Source organism: Notolepis coatsorum (genome assembly GCF_963971535.1).
Source record: "Notolepis coatsorum genome assembly, chromosome: 14".
NCBI classification, from domain to species: Eukaryota; Metazoa; Chordata; class Actinopteri; order Aulopiformes; family Paralepididae; genus Notolepis; species Notolepis coatsorum.
The window spans coordinates 110,296,519-110,314,711 of record NC_140178.1 but is presented as its reverse complement, the minus strand read 5'-3'; the positions used below and the strand labels follow the sequence as shown (position 1 = coordinate 110,314,711).

The following is an 18,193-nucleotide window of genomic DNA, read 5'->3' as shown; positions in this document are numbered from 1 at the left end:
AGAAGGTTAACCTTTCACTACCACACTACAGAAGGTTAACCTTTCACTACTACAGAAGGTTAACCTTTCACTACAACACTACAGAAGGTTAACCAAGACCTATCGGAAGCAGAGATGTGACCCGGTTTGGCCCCCCGGCCCGACCCATACTTAAAGAAACTCTGTCAGTCTGTCATCAGGATCTGTAGGAAGATGTTTTTGTGGTGCAACAAATAAATGACGTAAAGTAACAACGTTGCGGTGTATAGAGTTTTATTATCCATAATACACTTCAGAATGAACTGAAACACAGACGATATAGTGGCCTTAGAGCGAGATGACCATGGAGAGATGGAGAGACGGAGAGAGAGAAGGGAAAGGAGTGTTCCCTCCATCCATCCACGCTTTCTCCTTCTTCTTTTACTTCCAGCGACCGCCTACCTTCCCCTTGCCATGTACCTTTTTACTGTCATAGAGATATATATATATATAGAGAGAGAGAGAGAGAGAGAGAGAGAGAGAGAGAGAGAGAGAGAGAGAGAGAGAGAGAGAGAGAGAGAGAGAGAGAGAGAGAGAGAGAGAGAGAGAGAGAGAGAGAGAGAGAGAGAGAGAGAGAGAGAGAGAGAGAGAGAGAGAGAGAGAGAGAGAGAGAGAGAGAGGGAGAGAGAGAGAGACAGAGGGACAGTGAGATAGAGTTAGAGACAGAGAGAGAGAGAGAGAGTGAGAGATACAGAGATAGAGTTAGAGACAGAGAGAGAGAGAGAGGGAGATGGAGAGAGAGATGGAGAGAGAGAGACAGAGAGAGATACAGAACAGAGAGAGAAAGAGATAGACAGTGAGAAAGAGAGACAAAGAGAGAGAGGAAGGCAAAACAAAGTATCAAAGAAGGAGCAGAGAGAACATCCACTATACAGTAAACATGAAGTATGACAGAGTTACAAAACATGTGACTAATGTTACTTACAATTTCTGGGCATGAGATATTCTGTTGAGAAGCACAACAATCTATAGGAAGAAGATGATGATGATGATGATGATGATGATGATGATGATGATGATGATGATGATGATGATGATGGTGATGATGATGACGAAGAAGAAGTTTATAACAAGTTCAATAAGTTCGCTTTACAGAGAATAAAACAAATTACAAAAGCAACCTGCTATGTAAACACCATGTCTCTACAGATCTACGAGCACATGGCAGCCAGGACATACTAACGTTAGCAGGGATGGTGAGCCATTCAAACACCCTGTCATCACCTACTGTTCTGTCTACATTTACATTCAGTCATTTAGCTGAACGCTTTTATCCAAAGCAACTTACAAATTGTCAACAACAAGTCAGCAGAAAGGGAAGGGTACAACTATGGCAGCTAAGGGTCAGTGATATTGTTAGTCTCCATGATATTCAGAACATTCTGATTATTAATGTGTATACAGTGATGAGCATATAAACACATAACCTCTTCATCCTGAATAACACTGTGTAATATATTGATATAGAACTGATAATATATTAATATTATGTTACAATATTACAATACGATTAACACCTCAGATGTTATTGAATGTCCTTCATGAAGCCAAACCTTGCTCCTATACTAGAGGATGCAGTAGTTCTATGTGATTTAGTTCATTCATATTTCATAATTGTATGACACTACTGTGATATTATTTCCCAAATATTTAGCCTGGTATTGGCCTGTTATCGGATTCCAGTACATATCTTTATTTTAATTATTCATTTTTATTTAACATTTATTTAACCAGGCAGGTCAGTTAAGAACAAATTCGTATTTACAATGACGGCCTGGCGAGAGGACAAAAGGTCCCCTTGAAGGGTAACAGGGACACATTTTTTTTTTAATTAAATTAAATAGAAAAGAGACAGACGATACATACACCACAGAGGTGAGGAAAATAATCAAAACACATCAAACAAACAGCCAAATATCAATGACAAGTTATGTAAGACATGGAGCAGAACAGACAGTTGCAGCTTAAAAGTCCTTAAAAGTAGCGACGGGATCAATTTGTCCATTTTCAACGTACTTCCCTGATGAGTACAGTATGTTATTCACAGTAATAACTATGATACCTCATATTTCTGGTGTTTCATTTACTGTATAATAACTATGATACCTCATATTGCTGGTGTTTCATTTACTGTATGTTATTCACAGTAATAATAATGTTATTCACAGTAATACCCATGATACCTCATATTTCTGGTGTTTCATCTACTGTATGTTATTCACAGTAATAATAACTATGATACCTCATATTTCTGGTGTTTCATGTACTGTATGTTATTCACAGTAATAATAACTATGATACCTCATATTTCTGATGTTTCATGTACTGTATGTTATGCACAGTAATAATAACTATGATACCTCATATTTCTGGTGTTCCATGTACTGTATGTTATGCACAGTAATAATAACTATGATACCTCATATTTCTGGTGTTTCATGTACTGTATGTTATGCACAGTAATAATAACTATGATACCTCATATTTCTGGTGTTTCATGTATTCCATGAAGTCAAACTTCTCCGACTCCAGCTGGTGGATGCAGTCCCACATCTCCTGGGCCCGTTGCCTAGACAACAAGTTCAAGTTCAAGTTTCTTTCTTAGTTGTCATAGTAAAAATACAGAATATTTTCCCATGAAATGCTTTTTTCTGTATGAGCTCCTGAGAGTGTGCTAGATAAAATAGATAAAAAGTATAAAATAGACAAAGTCAAGAGTACGTAAACAAAAAGTGTTCAGTCAATCAATATACATACAATACAGAGTAAAATAAAGAGTAACAGTGAGGTACAATGCAGCAATGGGATGAGGTACAACTTAGGGTAAGGTGCAATGAGGTATGAATTGTAGTGCAGATCTCTTTGTTAATAAGTATAAAGTGTGTTAAAGTGTTTAAAGTGTTTAAAGTGAGTAGAGTGGGTGTTACGGTGAGTGTTCATGTAAAGTGAGTGTGTGCGTGTGGAGGATGTGTGTGCAGTGAGTGTTAAAGGCATTACATCACGCGTAGGAGTGGGTTATGAGAATTAGACCCCCCTAGGCATGGTCTAATTCTCATAACCCACGACTGAACGTGGTGTAATGGCTTTTATACAATGGTCGATGTCATCCAACCTTATTGCTATACAATAAACACACGTTAATTGAAGATTTATTGACAAAACCATCCGCCGAAAAAGTAGTTCCCAAAAAAAAAGAGAAGTTGCCTCCATGTGGGAGCAGCTCGGAAGTGCATCCAACTGTTCTTAGTAAGACATCCAACAAAACTAACACATCCAAATGTCTCTCAACTAAGACATCCAACAAACTAACACATCCAACTGTCTTTCAACCAAGACATCCAACAAACTAACACATCCAACTGTCTTTCAACTAAGACATCCAACAAACTAACACATCCAACTGTCTTTCAACTAGACATCCAACAAACTAACACATCCAACTGTCTTTCAACTAAGACATCCAACAAACTAACACATCCAATTTTATTTTTTTAACCTACTTTCTATATAACTTCATTCTTAGATGCTTCTATAGAAAGTATAGGTAGAACAAAAACAAAAAAAGTTTTCTTTGCCCTATAGGGGAAAAAAACAAGTTTTCTTTGCCCTATAGGAGCCCTATTAAAATCGCGCCAATTGATTGATTGATTGATTAATTGCAATAAAAAGGTTTTACCTACTTTCTATACATTTACATTTACATTTAGTCATTTAGCTGACGCTTTTATCCAAAGCGACTTACAAGTTCTGTACGACAAGCCATCAGGAAGGCAGCTGGGAGGTGCGCTGTTTTAAGTGAGCGTGGATTATTGAATTTATTGATTGATTGCAAATTTTATTACTGTCCGCCTTGTTTCCAACTGGTTAAGCTTGGCGACTCTTTCGAAGTCGCTCTCTTTCGAAGTTGGTTAAGGTTAAGAGTTTGGAATCAGGGCTGGTGGTCTATCGCCCTGCTCTAAAGACAAACTCTAACCTTAACCAACTTCGAAAGAGAGCGACTTCGAAAGAGTCGCCAAGCTTAACCAGTTGGAAACAAGGCGGACAGTAATAAAATTTGCAATCAATCAATCAATCAATTCAATAATCCACGCTCACTTAAAACAGCGCACCTCCCAGCTGCTTCTATAGAAAGTAGGTAAAACCTTTTTATTGCAATTAATCAATCAATCAATCAATTGGCGCGATTTTAATTTTGTTCCACAATGACTCATGACCCACTAATTACATCATCCAACATTGTGTAAGAAACTAACACATTCGCCGTGACAGAATCATTTTTCATTTGGTCTTCATGACCCTATCAACATATCCTTTCGTAACGTTTACTGTCCGCCATCTTGCTTTCACTTCTAAAAACGTGCACGTCGGATTGATAGTAATTCGGTTGTGGGCGGGTCCTGGGACCAAGAGCGTGGGGTTATGACAAATACCCATTTGTATCTTGACTGTTTCAGCCAATCAGAATCGAGAAATGTGCATGCCATTGTATAAAGATGATTACACAGGAAGAACAGCAGAGAACAGTTTCACTAAAGAGGCAGGAAGAAGGTCACGCATAACACACCTTTACATTTGACATTTTTAGTCATTTAGCTAAACGATTTGATCCAAAGCGACTTACAAGTTCTGTACAACAAGTCAGCAGGAAGGGAAGGGTACAACTCTAGCAGCTAAGAGTGAATTATATCGTTCATCAAATAGTGTTGAACATGAGTGTTACACAGTACATAGTAGCATAGGCGCCTGGCCTTAAGAGCACGCGGAGCAGCTGCTCTCCCACTATTGAACTTGGGGGAGCAAGGGTATGATCTTGCTCCACCACTTTTTGATCATATGAAAAATATGATATACCCCCCCCCCAATATATAAATCTAACCATAACTACGTAATTTCAATCAAATTAATAATGCGCAATGACACTTAATAACACGTTTTTAAGTTTCCAAAGATTGCGAACCCCCCCCCCCCCCTGCCCCATTATGGTTTGATCCAGTTCCTCCCATCTCCAGCGCGTAGACCTTGGCGCACAGCGCTGCAGTCTGGCTGCAGGTAGGCTGAGTCAGTGTAAATATCAAAGCCCACAGAGTGTCATAATATTGGTGGCAGGCAGGCAGGCTTTTCCAGTAAGTTGTTCAAATAAAAGGATTATGTTAGACATAAGTTACTATTGAGTGTTAGTAGAACTTCTACGGTTCTACCACGCAATACAATAAAAGTGTTTCACGGTCCCGAATTGCGATCTGGTCATACGGTTTCCTCGAATAAATAATAATAACGTTTCCCTCTCTGGTTGGCGTTAGCTTTAGTGCTAGCCGCTAGCTAACGTTATCTAGATATGTGGTGTGAGCTGGATGACGTTGACTTCATTTCCAAACGTTAACGCTATCTATATGGCAGACGAGCAGGGCCGGATTAACGACGGCCGCGGCCCGTGGGCCTATAGTGACGAGGGGCCTCCATTTTTTTTTTTTTTTTTTTTTTTTTTTACTTTTTTTTTAAACTTTTTTTTTTTTAGATCGACGTCATGATTGTGCACTGCAGACTCAGGGAGGAGGCAGAGAAGGAGAGAAAGAGACACAAGATTTACAGGTAATGGAAATATATCTTTTTTCTCTTTCTTATTAAAAACTTGGCCTATTTGAAAGGAGATTGATTTAATAAAAATGAATGAGCGAAAAATCAATATACAGTGTATATATACAGTATAATATATTATTATTATAGTAATTGGCTATCATACTGCAATATAAACTGAGTTTTATAGTGAAAAGAGCAGCTTTATTGGTCAAGATTGAAGGCTCTATATTGCAGGAAATTGCACGTACAGGTTCATTCAATTTAAAAAAAAAGTCTGCCATGGAGGGGGTCGTGCCGGACACCCTCCAAACCACCCCTTGCCTGTCCAAAAAAAATAATAATAATAATAATAATAAAAAAAAAATTTAATAAAAAAAATATTCTTGCACCCCCACTTTCAACTATAACTAGGCGGCCATGCATAGTAGTAAAGATATATTAGCATGATATGTAGTAGTATAAGGATAGTAGATAGTAGTATAGATATTAGCATAGTAGGTAGTAGTATAAAGATAGTAACATAGTACTTAGTAGATAGTAGTATAGATATTATTAGCATAGTAGGTAGTAGGGCTGACCCCTATTAGTCGATTAGTCGACTAATCGGTCGAAAGGAGCCGTAGTCGACTAGCCAACCTCTTAGTGACGTTGAAAAAAAAAATATATATATATAATTTTTTATAAAAAAAATGTATCATTCTTTCCAAAAGAAAAGAGGCCTAGAAGCGTGGCTAACGCTAATGGCACACATACCAGAGGCTAACTGCCTAATAAAACAGGCACAGAGGCACTGAAAGAGGATTTCACCCATCTAATGAACACACTAGAATAGACAAATATCAAGATGTATCCATCAGTGGACTGCATGCTTTTGCAGAGGACAAGAAGCCTTCAGTCGACTCCTTCAGACATTAAGCACCGCCCACAGCCCAAATGGAATGATCAATTTTTTTTTATTTTTAAATAATATTTTTATATTTGTTATTTATTTTTTGACTAATAGTCGACTAATAGTCGACTAACGGCAAATGTTGGCCAATCATAGTCGACCATCCAAATCCTTAGTCGGGGACAGCCCTAGTAGGTAGTAGTATAGGGATAGTAACATAGTACATAGTGGTAAGGTACTGTTTAACACCTCAGGTGAAGGCAGCGGCTCATGAACCCCCCCTCCCCCGCTCCCATTGGACAATGTGCAATAGTGGTAATTTACCTTAATGTACAGATCTACCTATCATGCACTTGTAGTCCCATATTTAAATTATTATGGGGTAATACTTATCGTTACAATATATCACATCTTTATATTCTGCAAAAAAAGGCCATTAGGATTGTGTACAATGCTAAGTACAACCAACACTCTACCCCATTGTTTTTACAAGCATCAGCTTTTAAATGATGGGACTTGATCAAATTTAGAACTGCCGAAATCATGTTCAAAGCTTCACATAACTCTCTTCCAACCCCCATCCAATATCGGTTCACTGAGAGGGTAGGAACCAGGATTTATAATCTTAGAGGGAAACAGAAGCTGCAGCAACCGGGTGTAAGAACCACTCTAAAATCTATGTGCATATCTGTTTGTGGAGTAAGATTATGGAATGGATTGGACGAGGAGGTTAAATTGAGTAAAAACATATACCAGTTTAAAAGAAAGTAAAAAAAAAAGGGAATATTGGAAAGGTATAAGGAGGAGGGTGAACATGATGTTTGGCATTAAAAGGAGTATGTTATACAAAATATGTATTGATTGGTCAGACTCATGTGTGTCTTGTTGAGATGTCGGGGGAATGTGGGAAGCGGAGCTGTGTTGCATGCTGTGTGTGTAGCGGGTGATGGTCGGGGTGTGGGGAATGGAAGTTCACAGGCTTGGCTTCTTCCATCCCATTTTTCGGACCATGGGTGGTGTCTGTTGTTGCTGTTGTCTATTGTTTTGTGGTGGTTGTTGTGCCTTTTTGTGGTTGTCTTGTATTGTATAGGTTGTATCATGGTTTGAAATGAACAAATTAAACTGAAACTGATACTTGTTTAGTTTAAGAATAGGGGGCAGGTAACCATAAGATTTATTCTTCTTCCTGCTCCTTTTGCCCATGGTAGAACTGTATTTATGTATTTATGAAAACTGTATGATTGTATTGCTTCCATGTGGCAAAAAAAAAAGCCTTACTTTAGTCCCTCCTCCCTCATGCTGTCGAGGTCCAGAGGCTGTCGCCTGTCGACCAGAGTCTTCTTCTTGATCTCCCTGCCGGTCAGACGCTTCCCTCTCCTGGTCTCAGTCTGGAGGAGCACACACACACACACACAACCGGTGAAGTGGTCTCAGGTCAGATCGTCCTCCTCATCATCTTCTGTACATTAATTGCAATGTATAATATAACTGATAGGGCTACAGACCTTTGATCACACTGCCTACTTGCTCATATGCGTATATTCAGACTTAATTATATTGTCTACACATCTTATTTGTACTTTTCTACTGTACTATAATTTTATTGTCTATAAAATTCTATTACCCTGCCCATATCTCCCCTCCCCCCTCCCCCATGCTGCAATCACACCCGGATTTCCCCAAGGGGATCAATAAAGGAATATCTTATTTTATCTTATCTTATCTTATCTTATCTTATCTTGTCTTGTCTTGTCTTGTCTTGTCTTGTCTTGTCTTGTCTTGTCTTGTCTTGTCTTGTCTTGTCTTGTCTTGTCTTGTCTTGTCTTGTCTTGTCTTGTCTTGTCTTGTCTTGTCTTGTCTTGTCTTGTCTTGTCTTGTCTTGTCTTGTCTTGTCTTGTCTTATCTTATCTTATCTTATCTTATCTTGTCTCTGTCTTGTCTTGTCTTGTCTTGTCTTGTCTTGTCTTGTCTTGTCTTGTCTTGTCTTGTCTTGTCTTATCTCATCTCATCTCATCATCATCACCACCACCACCAGCTCCTCCCCCCTCCCCAGCTCATCCCCCCTCCCCAGCTCCTCCCCCCTCCTCAGCCCCTCCCCCCTCCCCAGCTCCTCCCCCCTCCCCAGCTCCTCCCCCCTCCCCAGCTCCTCCCCCCTCCCCAGACGGACCTTAGCCAGGAAGCCTCCGATGTTGGACAGAACCTTCTTCTTCTTGGCGTCGTCATCAGCCTTCCTCTGTGCCTCCTCATCCTCCTTCCTCTGACGCTCCCCCTGCAGCCAGGAGCGAGGGATGAGGTGTAGTGGAGAGAGAGATGGAAGGAGGAACGAGGGATGAGGTGTAGTGGAGAGAGAGATGGAAGGAGGAACGAGGGATGAGGTGTAGTGGAGAGAGAGATGGAAGGAGGAGCGAGGGATGAGGTGTAGTGGAGAGAGAGATGGAAGGAGGAACGAGGGATGAGGTGTAGCGGAGAGAGAGATGGAAGGAGGAACGAGGGATGAGGTGTAGTGGAGAGAGAGATGGAAGGAGGAGCGAGGGATGAGGTGTAGCGGAGAGAGAGATGGAAGGAGGAACGAGCGATGAGGTGTAGCGGAGAGAGAGATGGAAGGAGGAGCGAGGGATGAGGTGTAGTGGAGAGAGAGATGGAAGGAGGAGCGAGGGATGAGGTGTAGCGGAGAGAGAGATGGAAGGAGGAACGAGCGATGAGGTGTAGCGGAGAGAGAGATGGAAGGAAGAGCGAGGGATGAGGTGTAGCGGAGAGAGAGACGGAAGGAGGAGCGAGGGATGAGGTGTAGTGGAGAGAGAGATGGAAGGAGGAACGAGGGATGAGGTGTAGTGGAGAGAGAGATGGAAGGAGGAGCGAGGGATGAGGTGTAGCGGAGAGAGAGATGGAAGGAGGAACGAGGGATGAGGTGTAGTGGAGAGAGAGATGGAAGGAGGAACGAGCGATGAGGTGTAGCGGAGAGAGAGATGGAAGGAGGAACGAGGGATGAGGTGTAGTGGAGAGAGAGATGGAAGGAGGAGCGAGGGATGAGGTGTAGCGGAGAGAGAGATGGAAGGAGGAACGAGGGATGAGGTGTAGTGGAGAGAGAGATGGAAGGAGGAACGAGCGATGAGGTGTAGCGGAGAGAGAGACGGAAGGAGGAGCGAGGGATGAGGTGGAGCGGAGAGAGAGACGGAAGGAAGGATGAGGTGGAGCGGAGAGAGAGATGGAAGGAAGAGCGAGGGATGAGGTGTAGTGGAGAGAGAGACGGAAGGAGGGATGAGGTGTAGCGGAGAGATAGACGGAAGGAAGAGCGAGGGATGAGGTGTAGTGGAGAGAGAGATGGAAGGAGGAGCGAGGGATGAGGTGTAGCGGAGAGAGAGACGGAAGGAGGAACGAGGGATGAGGTGTAGCGGAGAGAGAGATGGAAGGAGGAGCGAGGGATGAGGTGTAGCGGAGAGAGAGACGGAAGGAGGAACGAGGGATGAGGTGTAGCGGAGAGAGAGATGGAAGGAGGAGCGAGGGATGAGGTGTAGCGGAGAGAGAGATGGAAGGAGGAACGAGGGATGAGGTGTAGCGGAGAGAGAGACGGAAGGAGGAACGAGGGATGAGGTGTAGCGGAGAGAGAGACGGAAGGAGGAACGAGGGATGAGGTGTAGCGGAGAGAGAGACGGAAGGAGGAACGAGGGATGAGGTGTAGCGGAGAGAGAGACGGAAGGAGGAGCGAGGGATGAGGTGTAGCGGAGAGAGAGATGGAAGGAGGAGCGAGGGATGAGGTGTAGCGGAGAGAGAGATGGAAGGAGGAGCGAGGGATGAGGTGTAGCGGAGAGAGAGACGGAAGGAGGGATGAGGTGTAGCGGAGAGAGAGATGGAAGGAGGAGCGAGGGATGAGGTGTAGCGGAGAGAGAGACGGAAGGAGGAACGAGGGATGAGGTGTAGCGGAGAGAGAGACGGAAGGAGGAACGAGGGATGAAGTGTAGCGGAGAGAGATACGGAAGGAGGAGCGAGGGATGAAGTGTAGCGGAGAGAGAGACGGAAGGTCAACCCTTAGTAGTGTGGTAGTGAAAGGGTTAACCTTCTGTATTGTGACAGTGAAAGGGTTAACCCTTTGGTAGTGTGGTAGAGAAAGGGTTAACAGTTAACACACATGTGCACACGTATACACATGCATGTACATTATAAGTGTGTGTGTGTGTGTGTGTGTGTGTGTGTGTGTGTGTGTGTGTGTGTGTGTGTGTGTGTGTGTGTGTGTGTGTGTGTGTGTGTGTGTGTGTGTGTGTGTGTGTGTGTGTGTGTGTGTGTGTTGTACCGCGATGTGGTTCTGCCGGTCCTTCTCCTTCTCTGCTCTGTCTCTCTGGATCTCTTTTCTGTCCGACCGGCGCCGCTCCTGGAGGTTAAAACACACAACATAGTATTAAGAAATGGGATCACGTGTTGTGCCTTTAATTTAAGGCACTTAATGATTTGAGATCATTTGAAACGAGGACCATGTAGACCAGGGGTCGGCAACCCTAGGCATTTGCATAGGCACAGGGGGCAGCAGTAAAAAAAAAAAAATTATATATATATATATATATTTTTTTTTTTGCTCTGAAATATTATAGTGAAATATTTTGCACTGTTGTCGCATTTATCTTGTTGAAATCCTCCCACAGGTTCTTTTTACTACCACATATTTAATTGAGACCCTTTATTTGTTTATTATTTCAATTTAGCTGGAAATACATTGCTACATCATTCAGTAACATTTGCAGAGCCTTATAAGAAAAACATTATTACGGTCACCATTGTGACCAGTGGGATTAATCAACAATTTTTATTATTTATTTTTCTATTTCATTGAACATTGCACATGTTAAAAGCCATTTTTTTTTACTCAAAATGTGCGTATTACCAAGTCAACTTGTGTTCTTAAAACAATGACAATAAACATAGTTTTATTAGGTTGAAATAATGTGGTTGTGTACTTATTTTTCTGTTAACTTATTATGGATTGAAAACTGAAAACCTTAATGCACAGTAACTGAACTCAATATTTTTAAGTTCTGGTAACTTATTATTATTATTTTTTTTACAGTGTAGTCTTGCGATCAATCAAAACTTATTTACACGATATACCTCACATTCACCCTCCATTCACATCCTGGTGTTCTCCATTAGGCCTGTAGGTGGAGCTATGACAGCACACGTACAGTACACACACCGATGGTGTGTGATGTGTCCAAAAATGAATGGGCAAATGTGAGTGAAATGGTCGCACTGTATGCAGCTGTTTGTCTGCATTGCACCCCCCCAACTCAGATTTAGGGTTGATACAACCATCATAATAATAGTTAATAATAACAATAACAATAATGATGTAATAATGTAAAAATTATCATTAAAAATACCTGATTATGAGAAAAAAATATTACGATGCATGGAATATTGTTGAGGCACACTAGTTACAACTATATTTCAAACAGGCACTCCATGTCAAAAAGGTTGCTGACCCCTGATGTAGACTCTACACATACAATAATGTGGGACTAGTGTGGTGTTTAGTGGCTGTGTGTACCCAGGGCCGTACCTACTGTATTTGCTGCCCTAGGCAAGCTTCACCCCTTCACTTGTTTACCACTGGTATTAATTAACCACTTGGTAGTTTAACACTGGTATTTACTACTTGGTAGTTTATCACTGGTATTTACTACTTAGTAGTTTATCACTGGTATTTACCACTTGGTAGTTTAACACTGGTATTTACTACTTGGTAGTTTATCACTGGTATTTACTACTTAGTAGTTTATCACTGGTATTTACTACTTGGTAGTTTAACACTGGTATTTACTACTTTGTAGTTTATCACTGGTATTTACCACTTGGTAGTTTAACACTGGTATTTACTACTTTGTAGTTTATCACTGGTATTTTATTTACTACTTAGTAGTTTATCACTGGTATTTACCACTTGGTAGTTTAACACTGGTATTTACTACTTGGTAGTTTATCACTGGTATTTACTACTTAGTAGTTTATCACTGGTATTTACCACTTGGTAGTTTAACACTGGTATTTACTACTTGGTAGTTTATCACTGGTATTTACTACTTAGTAGTTTATCACTGGTATTTACTACTTGGTAGTTTAACACTGGTATTTACTACTTTGTAGTTTATCACTGGTATTTACCACTTGGTAGTTTAACACTGGTATTTACTACTTTGTAGTTTATCACTGGTATTTTATTTACTACTTAGTAGTTTATCACTGGTATTTACCACTTGGTAGTTTAACACTGGTATTTACTACTTGGTAGTTTATCACTGGTATTTACTACTTAGTAGTTTATCACTGGTATTTACCACTTGGTAGTTTAACACTGGTATTTACTACTTGGTAGTTTATCACTGGTATTTACTACTTAGTAGTTTATCACTGGTATTTACTACTTAGTAGTTTATCACTGGTATTTACTACTTGGTAGTTTAACACTGGTATTTACTACTTTGTAGTTTATCACTGGTATTTACCACTTGGTAGTTTAACACTGGTATTTACTACTTTGTAGTTTATCACTGGTATTTTATTTACTACTTAGTAGTTTATCACTGGTATTTACCACTTGGTAGTTTAACACTGGTATTTACTACTTTGTAGTTTATCACTGGTATTTTATTTACTACTTAGTAGTTTATCACTGGTATTTTATTTACTACTTAGTAGTTTATCACTGGTATTTACCACTTGGTAGTTTAACACTGGTATTTACTACTTTGTAGTTTATCACTGGTATTTACCACTTGGTAGTTTAACACTGGTATTTACTACTTTGTAGTTTATCACTGGTATTTTATTTACTACTTAGTAGTTTATCACTGGTATTAACCACTTGGTAGTTTAACACTGGTATTTACCACTTGCTAGCAGGGCTGGACTGGGACCAAAAATCAGCCCTGGCATTTTTGGCCCAGACCGGCCCACCATAATCGGTCGGACACCACCCACCAGTACACCATCCTTGCGGTCCCCTTAAATATGCGTACCACCTACTGTACTATTCCCCCAAACCACTACAAAGCTGGGTAGTAAGTGCAATGGACAAGTGTACCAGTGCAAGTGGACCAGTGTACTCACTCACTCTTGGCTGAATATTGTTTTGGGTGGTGATGTAAAAACATCTGCATCATAGCAGGCTCAGGATGGGCAAAGTAGTTTATAGCCTGTTCATCCCTGTCTCTCTCCTCCACAACCTGGCTTGACTAGACATACGGGGAGAGAGATGATTACAATTAACTGGTACATTCAGGTCCAGAATGGTTGGAATTCCCTGACAAAGATGTGCAAAAAGCTGTACAATTTAAACAATGCCATACTGGTAATGAGCAAATAGTTGTTTATTCAATGAATGCATAGAGCTATTCCATCTTATTTCATTTGATACTAACTACTCAGTTCATAGTACATATTTCAAGTATTCAAATATCAATGATGAATATTGCATAAGGTTTACACAGTTAATAGATAACCTTCTCGTTTTATATTCATGTTCAGAGAGGAGTAATAGTTAGATCTTTATATGTGATTTATATGGCAATTAAATCAATGGTGTGCTTGTTTGTTTGGGGAGTTTGACCTACAGTTAATGTTCCTACCATGTGAAGGTGCATGATCAATGGACAGCACAAAAACAATTTGTGTAGGTGGAGACTAGAGCTACCACAGATAGTAATAAGTTATAAGAGTAAGTAATCCATACCATATATCCTAATAGTTACCTTATTACCATACTTGGCTGAAAATCAACTTTGCTGCCTGTTGTGAATGTGTTTTTCCCTGTAGGCTAATACATAAGTAGGCATACATTTTTGCAGTTGAGCAAAAATTAGCAGTTGAGTAGGCTATATGTGCTGTGTTTTTATGTCTTCCATCGAGGACCACCTTGGAAATAAGTGTTTTAATTAATGCTTTTAGGTGATATCCTCAGGAATACAAATTGGTCAAGATCATTTGTTTTTATGATGTATTTTTAATTTCCAAAATGCAAATCTAATCAAATCAAAAAAGCAGTTTTTGCAGTTGAGCTACAGGTGTTGTATATTATACAGCCTTTTCATGCATCTTTATCAAGGGAACCCTTATCCTAATGATTTTTTTAAATAATATTATGATGATACGATATGGACCTAGTAGTTGGGTCATCTGTGGCACTTCGTTTCTCAATGGATTTGTCATCTAGGAGGGTTAATAAACAAATTTAGCCAGGGTGTATTTCAAAAAAAGGCGGGGGGAATTTGTGAGAGACCAAAATCCAAAATGGCTGTTGTGGAAATTAACTTTTTAATGGTTGGACCTACAATGATGCACAATACATGGTACCAGCCTCCTCTCAGTCATGTACCAGCCAGCCCCCTCTCAGTCATGTACCAGCCAGCCCCCTCTCAGTCATGTACCAGCCTCCTCCCAGTCATGTATACCAGCCCCCTCTCAGTCCTGTATACCAGTCCCCTCTCAGTCATGTACCAGCCCCCTCTCAGTCATGTACCAGCCCCCTCTCAGTCACGTACCAGCCCCCTCTCAGTCATGTACCAGCCCCCTCTCAGTCATGTATACCAGCCCCCTCTCAGTCATGTACCAGCCCCCCTCTCAGTCATGTACCAGCCCCCCTCTCAGTCATGTACCAGCCCCATCTCAGTCATGTACCAGCCCCCTCTCAGTCATGTACCAGCCCCCCTCTCAGTCATGTACCAGCCCCCCTCTCAGTCATGTACCAGCCCCCCTCTCAGTCATGTACCAGCCCCTTCTCAGTCATGTACCACAGCCCCATCTCAATCATGTACCACAGCCCCATCTCAGTCATGTACCACAGCCCCCTCTCAGTCATGTATACCAGCCCCCTCTCAATCATGTACCAGCCAGCCCCCTCTCAGTCATGTACCAGCCAGCCCCCTCTCAGTCATGTACCAGCCAGCCCCCTCTCAGTCATGTATACCAGCCCCCCTCTCAGTCCTGTATACCAGCCCCCTCTCAGTCATGTACCAGCCCCCTCTCAGTCATGTACCACAGCCCCCTCTTAGTCATGTACCAGCCCCCTCTCAGTCATGTACCAGCCAGCCCCCTCTCAGTCATGTACCAGCCAGCCCCCTCTCAGTCATGTATACCAGCCCCCCTCTCAGTCCTGTATACCAGCCCCCTCTCAGTCATGTACCAGCCCCCTCTCAGTCATGTACCAGCCCCCTCTCAGTCATGTACCAGCCCCCTCTCAGTCATGTACCACAGCCCCCTCTTAGTCATGTACCAGCCCCCTCTCAGTCATGTACCAGCCAGCCCCCTCTCAGTCATGTACCAGCCCCCTCTCAGTCATGTACCACAGCCCCATCTCTGTCATGTACCACAGCCCCATCTCAGTCATGTACCACAGCCCCATCTCAGTCATGTACCAGCCCCCCTCTCAGTCATGTACCTGCACGACTGGCGGGGGGGGTGCTTAGTAAGATATGTGATTGGGCCAGCCCAGTGTCAGTCAGTACCAATGGGCTGCTGTCCCAGCCTAGTAGTGGGCCGGTCGTTGACCAAAAAATTAAATAAAAAATAACACTGGTATTTACCACTTGGTAGTTTATCACTGGCATTTACCACTTGCTAGTTTATCACTGGTATTTACCACTTAGTAGTTTCTCACTGGTATTTACCACTTGGTAGTTTAACACTGGTATTTACTACTTGGTAGTTTAACACTGGTATTTACCACTTGGTAGTTTATAACTGGTATTTACCATTTGGTAGTTTATCACTGGTATTTACCACTTGGTAGTTTATCACTGGTATTTACCATTTGGTAGTTTATCCCTGATATTAACCACTTGGTAGTTTATCCCTGATATTAACCACTTGGTAGTTTATCCCTGATATTAACCACTTGGTAGTTTATCTCTGGTATTTACCACTTGGTAGTATAACACTGGTATTTACCATTTGGTAGTTTATCACTGGTATTTACCACTTGGTAGTTTATAACTGGTATTTACCATTTGGTAGTTTATCACTGGTATTTACCACTTGGTAGTTTATCACTGGTATTTACCATTTGGTAGTTTAACACTGGTATTTACTACTTGGTAGTTTAACACTGGTATTTACCACTTGGTAGTTTATAACTGGTATTTACCATTTGGTAGTTTATCACTGGTATTTACCACTTGGTAGTTTATCACTGGTATTTACCATTTGGTAGTATATCTCTGGTATTTACCACTTGGTAGTATAACACTGGTATTTACCATTTGGTAGTTTATCACTGGTATTTACCACTTTGTAGTTTAACACTGGTATTTACCACTTTGTAGTTTATAACGAAAGGTTATGTAGATAACCTAGTTATGTTAGTATTGGCTGAGTGTCCCGCTCTGAGCCTTACGAGATACTCTGTGATACATATTGTATCTCCCACGAATAAAAAACACATGCACCCCACCTGTATGGGGCCCCGCCCCTAATGGTGGCCACCACCCATATAACCATGACCCTGGTCATGAAACACCCTTCCTCGCCAAAAACCCGTCCCAGGAAAAGATCCCTCAAGAGGGAACTCAGGGCGCGCAGAGCGGGACGCTCAGCCAATACTAACATAACTAGGTTATCTACATAACCTTTCGTTATGTGCCGTATTTGCTATCGCGTCCCGCTCTGAGCCTTACGAGATAATGGGGAAGAGCGGGCGCGAGACCCGACAGATGTACCCCCTGAGGACCCGTAAGCCCACATCAAGGGGTGCGGGGAGCCCTGTCACCCCATCCTTCCTAATGAAGGGGGGGCGCAGTCAACTCCACCCGAATGCGAACAAGAGAGAGCCAGAACCCCTTGAACACACCGTACAGGCGGAACCACGTGTGACCCAACACACTGTGGCCCAACCTACACACTCCTGCTACCCGACCAAAGAACGGGAAGCAGAAAAGGCCACAGACCCCAGAACCGCCTGGGAGACAGAACCCCCGGTCATGTCCATGAGGTAAAACCTTACAAAGGGGCCCGGTGAGGACCAAGAAGCCGCAGCACAGATGTCCTCCACCGAGGCCCCACCCAGGAGAGCGGCAGAGGCAGCCACCCCACGAGTGGAGTGCGCCCTGACGCCCCCAGGGGGATCCCGCCCAGCCAACGTGTAGCAGAGGGCAATACCCTCGCACAACCAATGGGACAGGCGCCGCGTCGACAGTGCCTTACCAGCACGATCCCCACCGTAACAGACAAAAAGCTGGTCGGAAACCCTGAAGTCCTGAGTACGGCTGAGGTAAATCCCCAAAGCACGGACTGGACATGACAGGTGAAGGCCCGCATCTAACTCACTAGTGTGAGGAGGAGGACGAAACGCCTGAACCACAATATCCCGGGAGCGGAAAGAACTCCGGATATTCTTAGGCACAAACGCAGGATTAGGTCGCAGAGTGGCACCGCAATCGGTCCGAAAAGACAGGCACTCTGGACGTACCGAGAGAGCACAGAGCTCACCCACGCGCTTAGCGGAAGTGACAGCCAGTAGGAACGCGGTCTTGAAAGACAGCCGTCCCAACGGCGCCTGCTCGAGCGGCTCAAACGGGGCCAAGGACAACCGACCGAGGACCAATTGAAGATCCCAAGTCGGAGCCAAGGAGCGTCGCACCGGCTTAACGCGTCGAGCGCCAAGCAGGAAACGCTTCACAAGAGGGTGGCTGAACAAAGCAGTCCCCTCAAAACCCTCATGACAGGAGGATA

At 42.5% G+C, this 18,193-nt stretch overlaps 1 protein-coding gene across 1 annotated transcript in view; it reads right to left on the bottom strand.

Moving 5' to 3' along the window:
- Nucleotides 1–376: 376 nt before the first annotated feature.
- The window catches only part of LOC311241165 (troponin T, slow skeletal muscle-like), a 35,725-nt gene continuing 17,908 nt past the window's right edge, over nucleotides 377–18,193 (bottom strand). The window contains exons 5-10 of the mRNA XM_084329897.1: nucleotides 10,773–10,850; nucleotides 8,652–8,753; nucleotides 7,763–7,872; nucleotides 2,497–2,587; nucleotides 944–984; nucleotides 377–445 (exon numbers count right to left, since the gene is read on the bottom strand). Coding sequence (XP_084186023.1) covers nucleotides 400–445; nucleotides 944–984; nucleotides 2,497–2,587; nucleotides 7,763–7,872; nucleotides 8,652–8,753; nucleotides 10,773–10,850 — 468 coding nt within the window. The 3' untranslated portion in view covers nucleotides 377–399. The remainder of the gene's footprint in view (nucleotides 446–943; nucleotides 985–2,496; nucleotides 2,588–7,762; nucleotides 7,873–8,651; nucleotides 8,754–10,772; nucleotides 10,851–18,193) is intronic.